This window comes from Labeo rohita, chromosome 13 (genome assembly GCF_022985175.1).
Source record: "Labeo rohita strain BAU-BD-2019 chromosome 13, IGBB_LRoh.1.0, whole genome shotgun sequence".
In the NCBI taxonomy this organism is placed as follows: domain Eukaryota; kingdom Metazoa; phylum Chordata; class Actinopteri; order Cypriniformes; family Cyprinidae; genus Labeo; species Labeo rohita.
In genome coordinates this window covers 32794343-32809274 of record NC_066881.1, presented here as the reverse complement: position 1 = coordinate 32809274, position 14932 = coordinate 32794343, and the positions used below count along the sequence as shown (strand labels likewise).

General features: G+C 36.6%; 1 protein-coding gene and 1 pseudogene across 1 annotated transcript in view; one reads left to right on the top strand and one right to left on the bottom strand.

Annotated features, from left to right (window-relative positions):
• Nucleotides 1-3054: 3054 nt before the first annotated feature.
• LOC127175668 (C-C chemokine receptor type 6-like) lies at nucleotides 3055-5949 on the top strand (annotated as a pseudogene).
• Nucleotides 5950-8350: 2401 nt separating this feature from the next.
• Nucleotides 8351-14932, bottom strand: part of mertka (c-mer proto-oncogene tyrosine kinase a) — a 43134-nt gene continuing 36552 nt past the window's right edge. The window contains exons 18-19 of the mRNA XM_051125842.1: nucleotides 13311-13447; nucleotides 8351-9224 (exon numbers count right to left, since the gene is read on the bottom strand). Coding sequence (XP_050981799.1) covers nucleotides 8783-9224; nucleotides 13311-13447 — 579 coding nt within the window. The 3' untranslated portion in view covers nucleotides 8351-8782. The remainder of the gene's footprint in view (nucleotides 9225-13310; nucleotides 13448-14932) is intronic.

The following is a 14932-nucleotide window of genomic DNA, read 5'->3' as shown; positions in this document are numbered from 1 at the left end:
CAACAAATTTTAATCAATTTATACAAATTTAAAGGTTTTAGTGTGCAGGATCTGCATTTAAGTGCCGTACAATAACTGAGGTTTGTTGTTATACACTGTGTGCATAATTATTAGGCATGTTGATAATCTGGTCATATTTTTTTTTATCAAGCACATTTTACCAATTCCAAACCACAACAATCTTAATAACTACTATTAATTTTGTATTTAATCATTTGTAAGTGATATATAACTGTCCGTGAAGGCTGGAGGTGAAAAACTCCTTATATTCAGGTGTGCATAATTATTAGGCATGTTTTCTTTTACAGATAAAATGAGCCAAAAAAGATATTTAACCCAGACTGAAAAGTCCAGATTATAGTCTCCTATCCTGGAAAGTCTGACTTGCAGAGATGGACTAAAATGAACTCCCAAAACTTACTGCCAGATTTTGGAAGATAAATTCTTGAATCAGAGGTACAAGAGAATGTGATGCTTGTCCTTCAAGAGTCACTCTCAACTTGTCTGTCTATAAAGCCTATAAAAAAAAAAATAAAAATCTTCATGTATTTCAACAACATGTCAGCTTGTTATTCTGATTAAGTCAGGGGCATTTTTTAGGATTTTTTTACCAAGCAAAGTCTCTAAGAACCTGACTCCAGGTAGGTTGCAGTTCTGGAAAATGGTGGCGCTGGAGACTAAACGCTTCCTGATCGTGTCACACCTAATTCTTCACCTTAATTCCTAATTCTTTTGCAGTTAACATGCATCCTTTCTTCTCCACCTGTTTTTTCTAACCATGCAGACTCAAGCATTTTGCTGTCCAATGGTCAAGCCTTAACGTTACAAATTCTTGTAATGCATTAGTATTGCATTCTTCTCATGGGCATTTAATAATCTGGACTTTTCAGTCTAGGTTAAATATCTTTTTTGGCTCATTTTATCTGTAAAAGAAAACATGCCTAATAATTATGCACACCTGAATATAAGGAGTTTTTCACTTCCAGCCTTCACGGACAGTTATATATCACTTACAAATGTTTAAATACAAAATTAATAGTAGTTATTAAGATTGTTGTGGTTTGGAATTGGTAAAATGTGCTTGGTAAAAAAAAAATATGACCAGATTATCAACATGCCTAATAATTATGCACACAGTGTACACACTACTAGTTGTAACGAAGCGGAGCTGAGGCAGGATGAGGTGAGGATCTAAGTGCAGGAGTTTATTGAAAGTCCAAGAAAAAAAAAAAAACAACAAGTAATCCAAAACGGGTGACACTGAGAAACCCGACCAGAACCGGAAGCAACCATTACAGACATTAACAACTGACAAAATACAGGGGAGAGACAAGGACTATTTATACACAGGGCAGAGGTAATGATCTAATTGGTAACCAGGGTAACTAATGAGGGAGTGGGTGTGGTTCAATGAACATCCATGGCGACAAACAAGAGAACAGAGAGGCAGGGAAACAGTGAACAATAAGACACAAAAACTACAAAATAAGTGTCCTTAAACACGGATACAGAAAACGAAGACCAGGATCATGACACTAGTCAAAAGGTTTTATGTTTTTTAAAGACGTCTCTTCTGCTCACCAAGCCTGCATTCATTTGATCCAAAATACAGCAAAAGTTGTAATATTGTGAGATATTTGTACTATTTAAAATAACTGCTTTCTATTTGAATATATTTTAAAATGTAATTTATTTCTGTGATCAAAGCTACATTTTTTATCAATATTTAAAACAGTTTTATTTTATTTTTTTAGGATTCTTTGAATAGAAAAATCCAAAGATCAGCAACTATCTGAAATAAAAAGCTACTGAAACATTATACACTATACCACTCAAAAGTTTGGAGTCAGTATATAAAATTGATCAATTGATATATTAAATTGATCAAAAGTGATGATAAAGACATTTTTGACGTTACAAAAGATTTCTATTTCAGATAAATGCTGTTCTTCTGAACTTTCTATTCATCAAAAAAACCTGACAAAATTCTACTCAGCTGTTTTCAACAACATAATAATGTTTTTTGAGCAGCAAATCAGAATATTAGAATGATTTCTGAAGGATCATGTGACTGGGGTAATGATGCTAAAAATTCAGTGTTGAAATCACAGGAATAAATTACATTTTAAATATATTCAAATAGAAAACAGTTATTTCAAATAGTGAAAATATTTCAAAATTTACTGTTTTTGCAGTACTTTGGATCAAATAAATGCAGGCTTGGTGAGCAGAAGAGACTTCCTTAAAAAACATGAAAAATCTTACTGTTTAAAAACATATATATCATAGCAATGAATGGATACTCTATAGCATGTGTTATTACTGAATTAATATAGCCCTTATACACCAACTGAGACATAGAAACATTACAAAGATGCTTATTCGTTTCATAAATTATTGTTTGAATGCATGGATAGCACAGAGTGAATTTTATTTTATTTTTGAATGTAATATTGGATGTGTTTTCTTGAACCTACATGCCATGACGTTATCAAGCCTAATTGTTTTTTGTTTTTTTTGCTTGATGCTTACCTTAAAAAAATCAGTGAATGTATGGAAAATAGTAATTTGGCTAAGTTGAAGTCAAAAGTTTACATACACCTTGCAGAATCTGCAAAATATTCATTATTTGACGAAAATAAGAGGGATTATACAAAATGCATGTTATTTTTTATATAGTACTGACCTGAATAAGATATTTCACATAAAAGACGTTTACATATAGTCCACAAGAAAAAAATAATAGTTCAATTTATAAAAATGACCCCGTTCCAAAAGTTTACATACACTTAATTCTTAATACTGTGTTGTTACCTGAATGATCCACCGCTGTTTTTTTTGTTTAGTGATAGTTGTTGTTCGTGAGTCCCTTGTTTGTCCAATAATTACTGTATGATTATGAGGTCCATCTTTTCCCACTGAGGACAACTGAGGGACTCATATGCAACATTTACACAGTGTTCAAATGCTCACTGACGCTTCAGAAGGAAAAACAATGCATTAACAGCCACAGAGAGTTTATGTTTTTGTCGGATGTTCCAGTTCTTTTTTGACTTTCCTTACAATCCCAGAGGGAGAAAATGGAGGAATATGATTACCACTTTGACAACTATGCCGAAGCTGCATGTTATGACATAATGGAGCCGTGTTTGATGGCACGCAGTCAGAACATTGAGAACTTCCTCCAGTTGTTTGTTCGCCCTGTCATTTGTTTTGTTGGCCTAACTGGCAACGCCCTTGTGATAGTGATGTATTCCCTCTTCAAGTGAACAAAGTCCGTGACTAATGTGTGTCTGCTGAATTTGGCCATTGCTGACATCCTGTTTGCGGTGGCCCTCCCTTTGATCATCTACAGCAAACAGCACGAGTCCATGGGGAACTGGTCTTGCAAGCTGCATCTACAGCGTGAACCTCTACAGTGGCATGCTGCTCCTGGCTTGCATCAGTGGAGGTCATTACCTTGCCTTCGTACATACCTGCCGTTCAAGTGCTTCGCTTTACAGCCACCTGGTCTGTGCAGCCGCCTGGTTACTCGCTTTGCTCCTGTCCCTTCCCACCCTCGTATTTTATGAGAGTTACCAACCTGAATCCAGCTTTTTGAACATTACTGACAGTGAAGATGTCCCATATGTGTGCTTTTTTATATTTCAAATCACTGTGGTGCCCAGCTCTCAGCTTGCGTTGGGTTTCAACTTGCTGCTGTTGATCATGTTCACCCTCCTTCAGTCCAAGAACTTTCAGAGACACAAGGCAGTGCATGTGGTCCTCACTGTGGTCCTTGTGTTTGTGGTCTGCCATATGCCTTACAATATAGTGCTGTTGTATTATATCATCAACATGTTGCAAGAGCAGGAATGCAACGATTTGGAGTCCACCAAGTTAACCATGATTATTATGAGAAGCTTGGCATACCTGCACGCTTGTCTCAATCCCCTGCTGTATGCCTTAATCAGGGTGAATTTTAGAAAACACTTCTCGAAGATCTTATGGAACATCTGGTGCTGTGGGAAGAACTACGTGTCAGCGAGACAGTCCTCATGCCCCACCAATGTATGTTTTATTTCAATAAAATTAGGCAAAATATTACAACACAGTAACAAATAATGAAGGGTGACATTTGGGCTGCATGATTATCACAAAAATCATAATTGTCGATTATTCCCTTGAAACTGTAATTGCGATTATTATTTATGATTATCACAATTTACATTGAATGATGTTTTGAATAACTTTATACCATTGAAGCAACTGCATGCTACATTTTTATATATAGTTTCTTCTTTAAATATAAAAAAAAGTTAAAATGTAAAAATTAAAACAATGAAAAAAAATAAGATAATAAGATAACCTGTAGGAAAAACACATACACTCTCTCTCTCTCACACACACACACACATCTTAAAAAAACAGAATAATGTGTGTTTTTTTTTGTAATTGTGCCTTTGAACGATTACATAATTGTAGCATCTGTAATTGTAATCACGATTAGAAATTCGATTAATTGTGCAGCCCTAGGTGACATCCTGAAATGAGAATCAATGCTTCTCTATCGACAGAGTCTTATCAATTTTTTTCATTTTTTTGTTTTTTTATTTGCTGTAGTAATGTTACTAAATTTATTTCTGATCTGGTTAGCATTCTTTATTATTTTGAGGGGTTTTTTTTCCAATTAAGTCCTTAATTTTTGTAAAAGTAATTCATGGACGAAACATACAGCTGCTAATGTTAGTTGACACAAAATTGCAGGACACACAATTATCTATTTTTATGCCAAGAACAGGTTAAAATGAAGGAAAAAAATGGTTTATATATTTAAAGTGAGTTTAAGAGCAGACGGATAGGATTATACATCTACATATTGAAAAATAAATTTTTAAAAAATCTGTCTACTTTCATGCCAGGAACAGGTTCAAATCTATTTTAAACATATTACAAGTAAGATTAAAGACAGGTAAGTTAAATTAAATAATTTACATATCAAAATATTTTTAGATTGCACTTCCAATTGACACTCATGTTCTTTTGAGAATTTTTTGAATAAAACCATTGTCTGACGACATTAAAGGAATCATTCACCCAAAGATGAGCATTTTGTAATGATCAAGTTTAGATGAATGCCCAAATACAGCAGGTGATCAGTATTAGTACAGATACCTGTACTCATAACCGAGTCTGTGGACTGAATCGACTGCCATGACCATCTTAGCCAGGTAGAACTGAGCCACGTCCTCCAGGATACAATCACCAAACTTACGCAGCAACATCAATAGATCTTCATCGATATACAGTAGTAATCAATGAGCAGATACTGCAGAGCAGAAGAGAAAAGACACTCATAAATGAGAATAAACAAACAGCACTGTACATCTGACAAACACAAAATCATTCATGGGTACTGGAACAAAACAGACTACAGAACTGAATCATGTGTCAAAGAATCACTCTGAATGAATCTTTTCAACATTTAATCTGTTTTCTGTTCATCTGCTTTTCCCACTTGCTGTTTTTACATTGACTATCACTCTACATAGACTAATACAATCAGATACAATAATACATATTGATAAATTTAACATTTACTTTAATGGTATGAGATGTGTGGATGGTTTCAATTGATTTCCTCTTCACCAGCAGTCAACTATTTAAAATACAATGAATTAAGCTACAAACTTGATTATAACGCACAATGTTTCCATCTAACATGGATTTTAAGGTGCAGCTCGTCATATTAGCGGTGTTTCACTAACTTACTTAGCAATAAACCGGTTACCTCACCTGAATTATGTTCGTAGATTTGTGTTGGATTTTATCCTTGGAATGGAAATAAGGATATTTTACTTGTAAATTCATACTTTTTTTCGCTAATTTCTATTAATCTCATAAAACTAGCAAACTAGCCAGCATTTACGGTACGGTATAAACATGGCTGACGGAGGAACAGACAATTGATTCATTTGAGTGAGTCATTTACGATGGAACCGCTCCGACTGATTCAAACTCTAACTCGTGACTTCAATCATTTAGTTCAAAAGAGCTATTCATTTGCGAATTTTGACATCGCTCGTAATGATTTTAAAAAGCACACAGTAATGGATGAAACGGAGCTTTTCGAAACTCCGAGTCAGTTCGTTGCAAAATGATTCACTGTTTCGAAGCGCTCAAATCGAATCTCGTATCGCGAATCATTTGATTCAGATCGGAATTCGAACCGGTTCGCGAATTTTTTGATTCAGATCGAAACTTCAAAACGCGTATCGTGAATCATTTGATTCGTATCATGAATTACTTATTTAGATCAGATGTTCGGATCGCGTTTCGCGAAACATTTTATTCAGATCGGGGATCGGACAGTGTATCGCGAATCATTTAATTCAGATCGGAACTTCAAAGCGGGTCCGCGAATGATTCAGATCGGAACTTTAAGGCGTGTATCGCGAATCATTTGATTCTAATCGTGAATTATTTCATTTAGATAGGAACTTTGGAGCTCGTAACGTTAATCACTTGATTCAAATTGGAACTTCGATCGAAGCGGCTCGCGAATCGGAGCGCGTATCGAGAATCATTTGATTTAGATTGAAACTTCGGAGTGGGTCTGCAAATATTTCAGATCGGAACTTCGCAAATCATCATTTGATTCGTATTGTGAATTCATTTATGTAGATCGGAACGTATCACGAATCATTTGAATCAATCGAAACTTGGAGTGGGTTCGTGAATCATTTGATTCAGATCGGAGCGGGTTCGCGAATCACTTGATTCAAACCGGGGCTTCGGAGCAGTTCGGAACTTCAAAGAGCATATCGTGAATCATTTGATTCAGATCGAAACTTCAAAACGCGTATCGTGAATCATTTGATTCGTATTATGAATTATTTATTTAGATCAGAAGTTCGGATCGCGTTTCGCGAAACATTTTATTCAGATCGGTGATCGGAGAGTGTATCGCGAATCATTTGATTCAAATCTACACTTCGATCGGATTCAAATCGTAACTTCGGAGCGGGTTCGCGAATCATTTTATTCAGATCGAAACTTCAAAGCGGGTTCGCGAATGATTCAGATCGGAACTGTAAAGCGTGTATCGCAAATCATCTGATTCTAATCGTAAATTATTTAATTTAGATAGGAACCTCGGACCTCGCAACGCGAATCACTTGATTCAAATTGGAACTTCGATCGAAGCGGCTCGCTTCAGATCGGAAACTCGCAAGTCATCATTTGATTCGTATTGTGAATTAACTTATTTGATCGAAACGTATCACGAATCAATCAATCGAAACTTGGAGCGAGTTCGTGAATCATTTGATTCAGATCGGAGCGCGTTCGCGAATCACTTGATTCAAACCGGGGCTTCGAGCAGTTCGGAACTTCAAATAGTGTATTGTGAATCATTTGATTTAGATCTGAATAGGTTCATGAATCATTATTAGCCAATCTTTTCTAATTTCTTTTTTATTAAAAAGTACAAAAACAATAAAATTACACTTTTTAAAAACATTTCTATATTTTATCTAAACATGCATTACAGTTTTTGATATTTATATTTATCTCTCTCTTTAACAACTACTGTTTTCTTTCATTTAATTGCAACTTAATCAGATTTTACTGACGTGAAATACTGTCTACAAAGAAAATGTTTTAAAGCATAAATGACAGACTTCAACTAGTAGTCACACTGAAATCATTAGTGAATGTGGGTGACAGCTTTTAATATTCAATTTAAATATTAATAAATGGTTCATTCAGACTATTACTAGGCCAAATTAACATTTCATATAACATTTATGGCAGCACTTCAAAGTAAACTATATTTTGTTAGCAGTATTGTATTTAATATATTGTTCATAATGGCAGTAATTAATTGCACACTCAATCTCAAATGAATGCAGATAGCACTACTGTACCATAATCAAAACGTACAGTAATAAAAATACTTTCAACACTTCTGTAGATTTCTTCATGTCAGTTTAGCTTCCAAGTTAACATATATATGAAAAAAAACACTATATAAGAAAAACAGCTTGTTCTTTATATTTACAAAATGCATTTCTAATATACAAATTGTATTCTAAGCAAAAACAAAATCTACACAAAGCCTAAAATCACAATGTAGCTTAATTTATAACTCTTGAAGACAATTACATTGCATAACACTCTCTTAATCACTTAATCACAGGACTTGTTTTCTAACATTTGCAGCATCACAGTTTTGCGGTCCGTACTTCAAAATGCATTAAGGCAAAAACAACAAACACCATAGTAAAGCTTTCAGACATGGTAAAATTTATGATCTATCGTGTTTCTGTGCAACTGTGAAATATCTGAGGTCAAACTAGTTCACACTGCACTCAATTTGACATTTTGCAAGAGATGAAATCAGACATTTGTTGCCATCATTATTCAGAGACACTACTGTTCAAAAGTTTGGAGTTGGTAAAAGTCTCTTCTGCTCACCAAGGCTGCATTTATTTGCATTTTTCAGCCGTTTGGACTCTTATTATGACGGCACCAGAGGATCCATTTGTGAGCAAGTGATGCAATGCTGCATTTCTCCAAATCTGATGAAGAAACAAACTTGGATGATGAAAATTTTAACAAATTTTCATTTTGGGGTGAACTATTCCTTTAACTCAAACAATGGTGTGAGTTTGGAACTGTTTGTCCAACAATGGCAGATGGGTGTTTAAGAAACCTGTTTGAACAAAGTCATTATTCATTCAGTTTTTTGACAAAATATATTTAAGCTAGATACCACAGAAAGTCAATTTTCTGATGCAATTCAGAGCAAACGTGTTGTGTCACTAGACGTTTGCTGCGTCACCGTCACATCCCTGACCGTCTCTTCGCTGTCCTCTTCCGAGAATCTGTGATTCAACAGTGGCGTATCTACAGCGTTTCTCGCCGCATGTTCCCCAGAGGAAATGACGACAACATATCGGTCGTCCTCTGCATCTGTGCTCTTGTGAACATCCGCTGTCACTACTGACGTGTCCGTGGTTTGGCGAGTGCAGGAGGGTGAGGATGTGAGCACAGGGCCCTCCACCGCCACTCCGGGTAACTCCTCTTCCTCCTCGGGGAAGCTGGTGTTGATGTAGATGATGTCTCTTCTGCTGGACACCGCAGGAAGCTTCCCCACCAGATTCTCCAGCCGCTTTCTAACCTGTGTGAAGTCGGGTCGGTCCACCGGATCGGCGCTCCAGCAGCTGAACATGATGTCGTACCTGAAACATAAGAGCACAGGATGTTATGAGATTCAGATGCACCGAAAAACATTAACCCTGTAAGCTTACTGTATCATATTTTATAAGCAACAGCCTCTAAATTACCAACATGTTCAAAACTTTGCTGAAAACATGCCTTCTTGTCATATGATTGACAGCTTACATTTTCTTTAGCAAGTAAAAGCGCTTATTTGTATAAAAACATCCACCATAAACATAAGTAGTAAACATAACTTTGATATTGCTAGTAATATTTCAAGATGAATATATACTGAACCAATTTAGGTTTACTTGATTATCCAAAAAAACATGTTGAAATGTGAGATTGAATATGATGGGTGTTTATATATTGTTTGTTTCATTAGTAAATAAATGAGTTTTTGAAGCAATTGTTTACCTGAATGATTCAATGACTCTGTAGTGGACAGCACATTCCAGGGCCCAGTTTATGGCAGGAGCCCTCTCTGACCACAATACTGGACATAGGTTTGCTACATTTTGATTGGATCTTGGTGAACTAACATAAACAGACTGTCCAACGGCATCAGATAAAGATGCCAGGACAACAGCCAGACACCTCTTAGAGCACAAGAAGACCACCTTTGGTGCAAAGCCCGGGAAGGACAGAACTTCCTATTGGTCAAAATGCAGTTTGTGCCCTTCACCCACCTTGAGACTGTTCCTAAGGGTTTGGCCTGTGACCGACAATAAAAATTCCTTAGGACCTCCAGATGCAGCAGCACTGGGTGAAACTAAGAGAGATCATGGAGATCCATCCAAATCCATTCATAACTGTTTTCAAACCTTAAAACTGATGCAACACACACATCTTATACTTATTCAGAGAAATAAGTATTCCTTGTGACAGCAATGTGTAGTGCAACACCTTACACAAACTTAGCTGTTAATGGACAAATGAATGCATGCATGACAGTTCAATCTTTTCCCATCATGTTTGGACTTAATGTGTTTGTAACATTGCCAAATGCATTGTGGTTATGGTTTGGAAAGTGATAAATGCAGCGGTAAAACTTTAGTGACACTTTTCTAGCTTTGTGTTTGGACTATGCAAATAAATTCCACAGGAGGAAAGAAGGGTGGGCCACCACGTGTCCCCCCACTCTGATGGAACCAGCCAATCACAGCATGGAAACGGAGAAGCGCCAAATTGCAATCTCCTCCTCATCGGAAAGGGATAAAGGTACCCTTCCAAAAGACACTCCTTGTACTGAGTCTGCCGCCCGCAAAGGAAAGGACTGTAACAGAACAACAACTTTCTGAGTCTCCCATCCGGTGAGACGATAACAGATCAACCTTCGTTCTGAGTCTCCGGCATGTCTAAGACACAAACAGAGCACCAAAGTTCTGAGTCTGCTACCCGCGAGGGAAGGGACTATAGCAGGATACACAGTTCTGAGTCTCAGTCTGTCAAGGAAAGAGACTGCAACAGAGCAAGAAGGTTTTGAGTCTGCTACCTGTGAAGGAAAAGACACCAACAGAACAAACCCCCGTTCTGAGCCTCCGGCCTGCAAAGGTGAGACAACAACAGATACCAAGTCCAAGTCTCCAGCTTTTGAGGCAGCAACAGATACGACCACGTTCTGAGCCTCTAGCCTGTGAGGAAGGAGACAAAGCGGATTGACCAAGTTCTGAGGCAGAAGACACACAGACATTTGCAACAAGGTTAAGCTCCGGCGAGCAAACCTTCAGGTACTTTTGCTTGCGTGTTCCAAGCTAAGGACCTTCAGCACCTACTCCAGGGCCACATCTGCGTGTTCCAGATCTTAGGACCCTTGGTGCTCCAGAAGATCAGCATCCTACAGCGCTTCACCTTCAAGGCTGCTGTAACGGATCCCTGCTCCTTTCCCCACTGTACTGCCACCAGCGCAACCAGTGGAAGAAGTCGCCGCCACCGGACTGCTCACTCAACCACAGCGAACGTAAATATCACTTCCAAACCTCTTCCAGAGACTTTGGCATTGTTGTATATTATCAGTATATGATTTTCTAATTTACATTAGATATTATATAGCTGATTGCAGTTGATAACAAATCTTACATGTATTTGTTTGATGCATAATAAGGTTCTTCACCTTATTTGTTTCAGAGTAGCAACAGTTTATCTGTCCAGATAATGTAGCTCTGACATAGCAACTCCCAACATAATCACTTGCTTCTTATGCATCTTATGCACTTTATTCCTTCTTCATTCATGGTATTCATTTAGTAGTTGTTGATTACTCTTGTCTATCTTTTGTTAATAAAATTTATTTTATTACAACTTGTGTCTTCCTTGTGTTGATAATACAGAAGAGGTTCTACAAGTCCCACCAATCTTTCTTATGTGATGTACTCATAACCACACATTAATTGACACGTGATCCAAGAATCATAACGTCAGTTGTGACATGAGTACCCAACACTACCCTATTTCACCTCCCTAGGTTGGCGAAACTTAAATTCATTACCTTAACTGGCGTCCCTAGGTTGCCGAAAGCGAAATTTATTACAACTCACTTGTAAAGATTTTGTACCTGAATGAATCTGTTTTTGGACAAATGGGTGGATGAATGACTCACTTACTCTATAAAGACAATCACTTGTCGCCACCTATTGGCATAACAATGTAACAGGAGTCAAAAATCTTTACCAATGCAGTTCTGTATTCCATTTTTTGTCTTTTCCATCTAATCATGATTGTATTGCATTGCATTATATGTTTTGATGATTAAACTAAGCATTTAAATATCATCTTACTAAGAGATCAGGGTTTGTACAGATACTGTAAAATTAAATTTCAGGACTTTCAAGGACTTTTCAAGCACTGCTTTTTGATTTACAAGGACTGGAACCAGAGATCTGAATCTGATACTACACTTTTTACTATAGTAAAACCATGGTTAGTTTTCTTAATGGAGTTGTATTTGTGTGTACTTTATTTTTTCTTTGGTTTGTTTATATAACTGTACTGCATTTGTGGTTCAATGTTTTTTACTGTTCAAGAAAAAAAATCGGAAAAAAAGATTCGCGAAATCGCTCCAAAATCCTGATATGAAACAAATGATTTGCAAACCCGTACCAAAGTCCTGATCTGAATCAAATGATTCACGCTCCAAAGATCCGATCTAAAGCAAAAGATTTGTGAACCCGCTCTGAAGTTCTGATGTAAATCAAATGATTCACGAGCCACGTTCTGAAGTCACGATCTGAAAAATGATTCGCGAATCATCATTTCTTTGCATATCGCGAATCATTTTTCAGATCGTGACTTCAGAACGTGGCTCGTGAATCATTTGATTCAATGAACTGATTCGGAGTTTCGAAAAGCTCCGTTTCACCCATCACTAAGTGCTTTTTAAAATCGTTACAAGAGATTGTCAATTGAAATTGAAAACGAATGGCTCTTTTAATTTGATCATTTTATTTGCTAGTGAATCGCTTGAAATGAATGATCAAAGTCACGAGGCTGAATCAATTGGAGCGGTTCCAGCGTAGATGATTCAATTGATTTTATATCAAATATCAGCATCTGCACCAGACTGCACATTTTTGCTCAGTTTGGGCCTCTGAATAAAACAGGTGTTTTTACACCATATTTTCACAATATCATACTATATGGGTCACAAATGCCTGATGTTTCAAATATGATACTCAACAAAAAACCACACACAAACTTGTTTGGATTTTGTCTAAAGGTTCAATCAATTTTATATTTATATTTACATATAATATTTATATTTTATATGTAAGGCTTTACCGGGTTAATCAGTATTTTTGTCTTGTTTGCCAGTTTAACTACCTAAATATCCTCAAACAAGATAAATTTACTTGAGAAGCAAAATTGCACAAAATATTATTTTCATTAAACGTCTCTTGTACTGAAAAGGGAAGTGTTTCTGGTGGAGCAAGTAATTATATTTTGATAATAGTCAAAATCTTATTGTCTTTAGATTAATGTACTTCAAAATAACACCATGAATGGGTTTTAAAAATAGGGTCACTTTCAATTTTGTGAACATTTTTGTCACTGTTCACATGCTGGACATCCATAGTCATTTTCAACACTCAGTTTTAAAACAAACTCACAGTTCATCCAGACAGTCGTTCGGTTGTTTCAGTCGATTTCCCTCGAGGAGATAATCGTAAATCTCATGGTTCTGTACGCCAGGGTACGGGGTCATTCCACGAGTGGCTATTTCCCACATGGTTACTCCAAACGCCCACTAAAAAAGACATTAAGAGATTGTAAATGTCAACAACTGCTGTAGACCTTCTGCAAAACAAACCACAAAAACACTGACTATGACCTGAACTGATAACTGAGAAGTCTGTTTAATGTGAACAGGCATGTTCTATCAAAGTTGCAATACAGTTCAAAAGTATGAGGTCAGTATAATTTTAATACTTTTATTTAGATAGGATGCATTAAAATGATCAAAAGTGACAGTTATAACTTATAATGTTACAGCAGATTTATATTTCAAATAAAAGAATCCTGAAAAAAGTATTACAAAGCAGCACAACTGTTTTCAACATTGATAATAATCAGAATTGTTTTTTTTTTATCAGCAAATCAGCATATTAGAATGATTTCTGAAGGATCATGTGACGCTGAAGACTGGAGTAATGATGCTGAAAATTCAGCTTTGCATCACAGAAATAAATTATATTTTACAATATAGTCAAATTGAAAATGGTTATATTAAATTGAAATATTATTTCAGATTATTACTGTTTTTTCTGTATTTTTGATCAAATAAATGCAGCCTTGAAAAGCAAAAAAGTCTTGAAAATTAAAGGGGTCATCGGATGCCCATTTTCCACAAGTTGATATGATTCTTCAGGGTCTTAATGAAAAGTCTATAATATACTTTGGTTAAAAATTCTCAATGGTAGTGTAAAACAACACCCTTTTTACCCCTGCCAAAATCAGCTCTGCAATAATCATCCTGTTCTGGTCGAGGTTGCTTGAAATGTTAATGAGCTCTGCTCGGCCCGCCCCTCTCTTCTCTCTGTGGAGTGACGAGCCTGCTTACTTTAGCCGCATTTAGCCACTAAACTTGCTAACTAGCACTTTATTAGGAAAGGCGATCGCAAAGATTCATAAAAAACCCTTATACTCACTTCTGCTGTAAGTTCTAAGATGTTCAAACAATGGAGGTCAGACTGTTACAGCTGATCTGAGGTAAGACGCTCATGTCAATCAACTATTGTGGGAGCAGCCTCTGTCGATGTGACGCCACACCGTCAGGCATCTGAGAATGGCTCGATTTGAAAAAGGGGATATTATTTTTACAGAGAAATTAGTTGATTGACATTCGCGTCTTACCTCCAATCAGTTGTAACAGTCCAACCTCTATGTGTTGATGCCGGAGCAGGGATGTAAGTTAGACAAGAATTGAGCGATTGAGGTGTTGTGTTGCTGGATGTAATAATGAACATAGTGGTCGTCATTTACTCCCGACATCTGAGCCGCTGAAGATGCAGTGGATTACGTTTGTTTGTGAAGGGAATGCACCTCCCGATCTACATATATCCGTCTATGTTCGCGCAAATCATTCGTGATCCAGCTTCACTTACAGCAGAAGTGAGTATAAGGGTTTTTTATGAATCTCTGCGATCGCCTTTCCTAATAATGTGCTAGTTAGCAAGTTTTGCGGCTAAACGCAGCTAAATGCAGCTAAAGTAAACAGGCTCATCACTCCACA